The sequence below is a fragment of the Leishmania donovani genome, chromosome 35 (genome assembly GCF_000227135.1).
Source record: "Leishmania donovani BPK282A1 complete genome, chromosome 35".
Lineage (NCBI taxonomy): Eukaryota > Euglenozoa > Kinetoplastea > Trypanosomatida > Trypanosomatidae > Leishmania > Leishmania donovani.
Window position 1 is genome coordinate 832,135 of NC_018262.1, and position 9,009 is coordinate 841,143.

The 9,009-nt window shown below is 55.1% G+C and overlaps 1 protein-coding gene across 1 annotated transcript; it reads left to right on the plus strand.

Moving 5' to 3' along the window:
* Positions 1 to 4,104: 4,104 nt before the first annotated feature.
* LDBPK_352080 (calcium motive p-type ATPase, putative) lies at positions 4,105 to 7,434 on the plus strand (the record flags this gene model as incomplete). Its single annotated transcript, XM_003864741.1, has 1 exon — positions 4,105 to 7,434. The coding sequence occupies one exon, from the start codon at positions 4,105 to 4,107 to the stop codon at positions 7,432 to 7,434; it is 3,330 nt and encodes a 1,109-aa protein (XP_003864789.1).
* Between the last annotated feature and the right edge of the window lie 1,575 nt (positions 7,435 to 9,009).

A 9,009-nucleotide genomic window follows, 5' to 3' on the forward strand; every position in this document is an offset into this window, starting at 1 on the left:
CCCTTTTTTTTTTTGCCCCCCCCCTTGCCCCCCCCCCCCCCCCCCCCACACACACGAACACCGACACAGACAGACGCTCTTTTCCTCTCCAAGGAAAAAAGGGAGCAAGGGAGGTGAACGAGAAACAAGCACGCACCAACAAGCAAAGCTATAAGAAAGAGAGGAAATCGGAAACGCCACCAACAGGAAAAAAAATTATTATTATTATTTTTTTTTTGTCTGCCGTGTTTGTTCAAACGAAGAAAAAAGGAAAACGATAAACGTAAAAAATCCGCTGAAAAAAAAACAGAAGATTAAGAAAGCATCAGGCACCGGAGAGAAAGGGAACAGACCTGCATCCACTGTCTGCCCCCTCCCCACCTCCCCCCTTTCCCTCCCACTTGTTCACCATTGCGTACGCGTTCCTGTATCTCTGTGTGTGTGTGCTCGCGTGCGCGTTAGTCATTTGCAAGGAAGGGGAAAACAGAAGAATAGGACGCAGAACAAACCCCCAACAAAAGCGAAGTCGTAACAGCAAAGGGGCCCGAAACACACACACAAAAAAACGTGACCACTAACCGCTCATTTCAATTCGCTTCTTCCTTTCCACCGCGGCGCCTTTCTCCGTGCGAGTGTGTTTGTGTGCATCTGTGAGCTTCCCTATTCCGTCTTTCCTTTTCGTCTCCACCTGATTCACCGAATTCGACTTAAAGCTCCGCACGTTCCCATCTCTTCCTCCTTCCTGTTTTTCTCTCTGCGGTTTTCTATCATTGTCTTCATCTCTCTCTTTTTGCTTGGCTTGCCACTTGGCGTGTGTGTTTGGCTCGGTTTCGAGCGCTGAGTGCCCCTTCTCTGTTTGTCACTTTTCTCCTTCCTTTCCCCTTTTTGTAGTTTGGCTTTCTTTTCTTCGTATCTTTGTTCGGCTTGTCCTTTGACCTGCCCCTGCCATCTTCCTCTCTCGTACCCCTGTTCTACTGCCACGATCACTACCTACGGCGACCAAGAACACCCTTCTCTCTTCTCCCAAGTGAGGACTCCTTTTTTGTTGTTTTTACTTACTGTTTTTTTTTTTGTCGCTTTCATCGCTGCCGCTTTCTTTTGTGTGCTCCACTCCCTCTATCCCTCACCTTTTATTTTCCCCTCCATCAAGGCGATACGAACATCTAACACGACAGCGACGCTCTGTTGGTTTGTGAGGGTTTCTTCTGTTTTTTTTTTTCGTGTTCTTTTTTTTCTTGGATCTCTTCCCCACCCCTGTTTTCTCATCTCTTTTTCCCCCACTTTTTTTTTGTTGTGTAAGTTGGATTTTAATTGTCATCTCCTTTTCTTGCTATAACTCCCTCCGTGTTGTTCGTAGCGCCACACTCACCCCATTTTTACTTGCTTTCTTTGTCTCGCCTCTTGTCCTCTTGTAGTTTTATATTTGGCGCGTCGTTTTGGCGCGCTCCCTCTCTCTTCTTATGAAGAGACGGGCAAAAAAAGACGAGGGAAAGGAAAGGCGAGCACAGTCTTCCGCTTTATTAGAGCTTTGACTGTCGTTTTCTTTTTTTTTTTGCGCTCGTTTCGGTGGTCTGCGTCTTCTTTGTACTCCCCAACGCCAACCCAGTCTCCCACCGCCGGTCTCTTGAAAGTGGTCTGCCCCGTTTTTCCGAGGCCTTCTCCTTCCGTCAGTATTTTCTTTTGTTCTCTGTGCCCTCTGTGCCCCCCCCTCCTTTTGCCTCTCTTGTCTTTGTTGTTCCTTTCTCTTTGCTTTGTGCGTTCCAAGTCACGGTATATCAGAACATCAAGAGAAGGAAGCGGACCGCCTTTGCACGGATCTCTCTGCTTCTCCCTCATTTTTCTTTTGTTGTCTTCGCTTCTCAGAGCTTTTTCCACCACCCCGAAACCCGGGCACACTCTACTAGGACTTGTTACTACCCTCTCCTCCCTTTTCCCCTGCCTTTCGTCGTCTATCTCTTTCATTTTCCTGATCTGAGACAAGGAGACACTGCAAACAAAGAACAGCAAAACTGCCGTCTCTGTGTCTTCTCGTTGTCCTTGCACTGTATTGACACTCCCTTCTTCCTCTTTACTGTCGGCTTTTGTTGTTATTCTGATTTTCTTACTTTCACGGCGTGGCTTGCCTACTCGTGTTCCGTGGCTTTACCTTTTTCTACTGCATAAAAGGTCATAGGCACAAAGCGGTGTGCATCACTGAACGGCTTTCTGAAGACCAAGGAACATCACAACGCGGACTGCGGATTCAAGCGCCCATTTAGAGTCGCAAAAGCAGAGGAAAAGGGGGAAACAAAAGAGACGGCTTGCGGTGGGGGTCTACATTGCGAGAAAGCACGAGAAGCAAGTGCAAACCGCCATTACAGCCGTCTTGTTTTCTTTCCCTCTTACAACTCTATTCATGTATTGCTCTCTTCCTTTCTCTGTCGTACGCTTTTCCTTTGTGTGTCTTGGCAATCAAAAGTGGTAGAATAATTCCGTACTTCCCCGGTATTTTCTCCCTCTCCCCACTCCTCCCACTCTTCACCTCGAAGACGCTGCGCACTCTCTTACGGACAAACCAGTAGATCATCGGAGGCGGACACACAACGAAGCGACGAAATATAAGCACAGTCACCTGCCGGATAAGTGTCTCTCCTCTTTTTTCCTCTCCTCCTCGTCCTCTATCTTGTCGTTGCTTCCGCCGCCATCATTGCTCCCTGGCCCATCCACCTTCGTCCCTTTTTGTGTTTTTTTTTTTTTAAATCTCATTTACTCTTACATTTTTCTGGGTTTCTGGCTGTTTTATTATTTAGTTGCTTGTGTGCGTGTGCGTGTGTGTGAGGGTTGTCTGTGTGGCTTTGCGTGTGTATCCTCCTATTCGTCCCCTTCGTTGTGGGACAACCAACGGCGAAACGCAAAACCATTCATCAGAGGATTCAGAGATCGGAGGTGTACGATTGCCCTCGCCGATCCACCTGCGCCCCATCCTGCTTGTCGACCCGTTTCGCTTTTTGCCGTCAGAGTTCGTCCAAATCATCGTCATTCCCCCCCCCCCACCTCCTTTCCCAACGCCTCTCGTCCACTGGTGGCTTTTCTTTGTTTCGGCTCTCCCGCTTTTCCTTTGTGCATGCATTGAGCTGGTGTGGGGGGGTGCGCGAGCTTCCACGTCACCGCCTTCTTTGTTCTGGCTTTTCTTTCCCTTGTCAGCCTTTAAGAAACGCAAAGCTGGCAAAGGCCGATCTCACGCACGGCGACCACCACCAAAAGCCCCTGTTCTCTTCGTTCTTCTGCACGAGGGGGGGGGAGAGAGAGAGGAACGAGGAAGCGCCGCCCTCCACGTTGTTACGGGTGTGCAGTAGCGATACACAGCCTTGGAAAGTAGGGAAAAAAGTGCGAGAAAAAAAGCAGCCGCACCCGCTGTCCATAGGGTACCTCTGTTCTCTGAAGCGACATCGTTACATCCATCAGCCGTTGTAGACGATTCCTATATATATATATATATATATATTATTCTTGTTTTCGTTTTGTGTTGCTCCCTCTATTTTGCTTGAAGCTTGTGCGTGTGCACTGCGTTGAGGAGCATTTTTCTTCTTTTCCGTTTCGCATTATTATCAGCCGACATCTTTTGAGCGGTACTCTACGCTCAGAGCGGCTACCTTCCAACGCATCAAAGCTCCCTGACAGACCACACACACCACACACACACACACACACACACACACGGCCACGGACACGGACACGAACACGAACACAGCTGCAGACATCACTACTATTTCTACTAGTACTACTACTTTGGTTAAAATGTCCGGCAGCAACCGCAACGGGGACCATCGTCACCCGTACAACACCTTTACCGCGACGGAGGGCCACTCCCCTCACTCCGACGATGACAGCCACCCGTACACGCCACCAGCGACCTCGCGGGTCTATCAGGACCCCAATGCGAATCTACCGCTCGCAGCAGCGCAGCTTTCCGATGCGTCTGTGCCACCGACGGCAGCGACGAACACCGGTTCGTCCTCTGCTCCACGCGTGACAGCCACGCCCTCCTCGTCGAACAACGCTGCGGCTGCCGCATCGAAGTCTGCCCCGGCGCCTGGCCCCGTCACCCTTTCCGGTCAGCCGTCAAAGGGTGTGGAGCTGGACGGAATGGCGATCGAGATGACGAAAAAATCGACCTCCCTGTCGGCGGACCTTGCCGCGAAGGGGTTGGAGGAGTTGGACGACAGCGAACACTTACCCGTCTTCTCAGGCGAGAAGTTGAACGGGAGGGCGCTCGGCGACGGCGCAGAAAAGGCCACAGCGGTGATTGTCGGTGCCAAGGAGCACCACGCGATGAACTTTGGAGACGAACAAGGCGACGAGCCAACTCCCGATGCGTACGACGCCAAAGACAAGTTCTGGGCGTTGGCGCTGGAGAACGTCTTCAACCTCGTGCAGTTGGAGGACCCCCTCGCTGGTATCGATGCCGCCGACGCACCGCGCCATGCCAAGGAACTCGGCGACAACGTCATCCCAATCAAGGGCGGCCCGAGTTGGATTGTTATCTTGGCGAGCCAGTTCAAAAACGCCATCACGATTGTTCTGCTGATCGTCATTATCATCAGCGGTGTGTTTGGGGACTGGGCTGAGTTCGGCGTCGTTCTCTTCATCCTCTTCTTTAACGCCTTGCTTGGCTTCTACCAGGAGTACGGCGCCGAGAGGTCGCTGGCGAGTCTCAAGCAAATGACGGCAGGTGTGGCGAAGGTGATACGTAATGGCATTCCCGAGATCATCTTCATTGACGAGGTCGTCGTCGGTGACGTCATCGTGCTCGAGCAGGGCGCCTCCGTGCCGGCTGACTGTCGCATTTTCGAGTCGAACGGGCTAGAGGTGGATGAGGCTCTGCTGACGGGCGAGGCGCTACCGGTGGTGAAGCACGCGAACGTCATTCGCGACCCGGAAAACCGCCTCGCTCTTGGCGACCGCAAGAACATGGTGTACCGCAACACGCAGGTGACGCAGGGCCGCGGCAAGGCGGTGGTCGTCGCCGGTGGTCTGAACACCGAAATGGGCAAACTTGCAAAGCGGCTGAACGACAGCAAGGGCAGTGGCAAGACGGCGCTGATGAAGAAGCTCGACTACATGATGTACTTCCTGTTCCTTTGCTGTGCCGTTGCCGCCGTGATCGTGTTCGCGGCCAACAAGATGCGCTACACGCCGGCAACTCTCTCGTACGCCACGGCGGTGGCCATTGCCATCCTCCCCGAGTCGCTTTGCGCCGTCATCACGGTTGCCATGACCTTCTCTGTGAAGCGCATGGCACAGCAGAAGTGTATTGTGCGCAAGCTGCCGGTGCTGGAGGTGCTGGGCAACGTCACAGACATCTGCTCCGACAAGACCGGGACGCTGACGGAGAATAAGATGGTGGTCAAGAAGGCGGTGATTGGCGTTGACGACGTGTACAGCGTTGGCGGCGCGCCGTACGACACTCACGGCGACTTCTTCCCCGCCATGCGAAACGGCCAGGAACAACAGCCCGTGAACATGGCCCATCAGCAGGAGGTGCGCTACATCTACCAGTTTCTCAAGTGTGCCGCCCTCTGCAGCACAACGGTCCTGCATGTCTCTGAAGAGGACATGGACTCCCTCGCTGGCAACGGCAACCCGACCGAGATTGCCATCCAGGTAATGACCTGGAAGGCCGGCCTAAACCGCGACAAGCTGGAGGAGGAGGGCTGGGAGTGCATCACGGAGTACTCTTTCGACTCTAAGATCAAGCGTATGTCCACGGCATGGGAAAACAAGGCGAAGCGCGAGCTCTACCTCTGCACCAAGGGCGCCCCCGAGCGGGTCGTTGAGCTGTGCACGTACAAGATCAGCGAGGATGGCAAGCTTGTCAGCCTGACGCAGCAGGACCGCGAGCAGGTCGACCAGCACATCCGTGACTTGGCCGCGCAGGGTCTACGCACCATCTGCTTTGCATACCGCGAGGACGCCACGAAGATCTTCCCGATCCCGGCTGAAGAGCCGTTCATCGACGCTTACGACCGCGACCAGGTCGAGCGCGACCTCGTCTTCCTGGGTATTGTCGGCATCTACGACCCGCCCCGCCCCGAGTCTCGACCGTCCGTCGTCGCCTGCCAGCACGCCGGCATCTGCGTGCGCATGCTCACGGGTGACCACACGTCCACCGCCGGCAGCATTGCCTCGATGCTGAACATCATTCGCCGCCGCGACCTCGACGACCCGGTGAAGCTGCAGGCGGGGCCTGACTTCGACAAGGTCGACCCTGAGACGATCGACGGCTGGGCCGACCTCCCCGTCGTCGTTGGCCGCTGCTCTCCCGAGTCGAAGGTGAAAATGATCGAGTCGCTGCACCGCCGCAAGAAGGTGGTGGCCATGACGGGTGACGGCTTCAACGACTCCCCCAGTATCAAGATTGCCGACATTGGCTGCGCTATGGGCTCCGGCGTCGACGTGACGAAGGGCGTCGCAGATCTCGTCATCACTGATGACAACTTTGCCACCATCGTGAAAGCTGTCGCCGAGGGACGCCGCATCTCGCAGTGTATCCGCAAGTTTGTTGTACATCTGCTGTCGAGTAACGTGGCTGAGGTGATTGCGCTGATCTGCGGCCTGCCTATCAGCCACGGCGGCGAGTCGGTGTTCATCCTATCCCCCATCGAGATTCTGTGGCTGAACATGTTCACCTCGGCCCCACCGGCGACGGGTCTGTCGCTCGACAGGGCGACGGACGACATTCTGCAGGTGCCGCCGAACACGCAGGGATTCTTCACGATTGAGCTGATTGCCGACACAGTCGTTTACGGGTTCTGGCTCGGCGCCATCACTCTGTGTGGCTTCGCGGTAGTGCTTTACGGCTTCAAGAGCGGCCCGGAGGGGACAGACTGCAACAGGCACAACGGCGTCGGCTGCGACAACATCTGGACCGCCCGCAGCACCGCCTTTGGAATTCTGTACTTTGGTTTGCTGATCCACTCCTACACGGTGCGCCACCCGCGCGTCTCCATCTTCAGAATGCGCTGGCTCGACAACAAGTGGATCTTCGGTTCCTGCGTCCTGGGCGGTGCGCTGTTTGTGCCGATTGTATACATCAACGCGATCGCCCATGGCCTCTTTGTACACAGCATGATCACTTGGGAGTGGGGCGTCATTGCGGTCGGCGTCATGACCTTTCTCGCCATCTGCGAAACCTACAAGGTGATCAAGAACCTGATCTTTCCGATTCGCAAGGTGCTGGTGGAGGTGGACGAGGAGGAGGCCGAGGATGTCGAGGAGCAGCGCCAGCGCGAGTACAACACCTTTACCCGCACCATGCCGGACGATCGCAACGTGGAGAGGATCGCAAACGAGAACCTGCGCATGTCGTTTGCCTCTCTCGCCGGCAGCGTGGCCACCGCCAACACAGGCTCATTCCGTGTGCCCGCGCAGCGCCAGAAGAAGAAACGTATTGGGCTCTTCCGCAAGCGCGAGTAATAGACTGTGCTGCGCGCATCAGCGAGAGGGACGGTGCGGACAGCAATACAGACCTTGCGCTCACTGGTGCCCACACGTATGGCTGTTCTTTTCGTCTGTCTCACTTCTACGCTTGTGCTTCAGCAACCTCTGCCAAAGGTGACGCGTGCGTGTGCATGCATGTAAGCGCGGTCGTTTCGAGGGCGCCTCGTCGCGAAAGTGCAAGGCAGAGCACTGACGTACGTGGTGATGTGGGCATGAGCTCCTTTCTCCCTCTTTTCTGTTATGATTTGCATGTGTTGCTGTGTGTGTGTGCTCTCTTCTCTTTCTGTGTATGTGTATGTGTGTGTGTGTGTGTGCCTGTCTCTCTTTTAGTGTTTTGGTGGATCTCCCGGTTGCCTCTTTCGCCCTTTTCATTCACTTCTCCTCGTGTCCTCTCTTCCTCCTATTGTGTGCATGTTCGCTTTTCGACTCTCCCCCTTCTCTTTTTTCCTATCTCTTCTTCCAGTGTCTTGCACCAGTCGGTCTTTGGTGGCCATGACATGTGCCATTCCTTCTCTCTTCTCCCTCCCTCCCCCTCGCTCCTCTCCGGCGAACCCTATCTGATCCGCTCTTTCCGTGCCCGCCACTCATCTCCCCACCTGCCCCGTTCCGCTGCAGGTTCCGCCCCGCAAGTCTGCATGCGTGGATTTATCCTTCAGGGGTGTTTCCTGCTTCCACGTTCGTCTCTTCGCTCTCTCTCCCTTTCTCGGTGTGTGCGTGTGATGTTCCGCAAGGCGCATCGTTGCGCTTTTTTTCTTGTAGCTCTTTGTTTAGCCCGTCCCCTCTCTCCGCACTTTCTCCAGCTGCCACTGCGTGCCGCCCATGTCATGGTGATCATGGCTAGTCCTGATGCGCGTGATGCGTCTGGAGAGTGCTTCGCTCATTGCGGCCTTCTACTCCCTCGCCCCATCTCCTCCATTTTTTTCCAGCTTAGTTAGATCTGTGTCAAACACGTGTGGGGGTGTTAAGGAAGAGAAGGCGGGGATGAGGATGCCTGGAAATCGCAGGGGAGAGTGTGGCGGCAGTTACACGGGGTGGGGTAGGGGAGCAAGAGCTGAGATAAAGAGATAATCAAGGCGATGCAAGGAGTCGCGCACTCGCAGCTGCGTTGCGCTTCGTGTTGCTCCTCGCGCTTTTAGCCCCGGTGCTTCTCTTCCTTCTTTGCCCTTTCTTTTGGTTCTGCTTGAGGGAGGTGCACCCGGATGACGAGGAGACACCTCAGTGCAGGGCATCGCAGGGTCCAGTGTCCGCTCTTTGCGGGGAAGCCAAGCAGCCCCCCCTCTCTCCAATCCGTGGCAAATGCCGAACCACTTCCTGTAGTTGCAGGGTCAAGCCCCCACAGCGTGGGGGTGTCGAAGCGATGCATCGCCACCGATGTCGGCGGTCCGGCGCTGTGCAGTGTTTCGTCGGCGCCACTGGCGACCGTGAGCACGTCTGTGCCACACATATGATGGGCAACGTGTCGGCGTGACTCGAGCGTATCCCACCCGCTCCTCGCTGGCTCCTAGCGGGGGCGCCTGAGCCGCCCCGGAGAGACGCACCACGTGGCGCGAC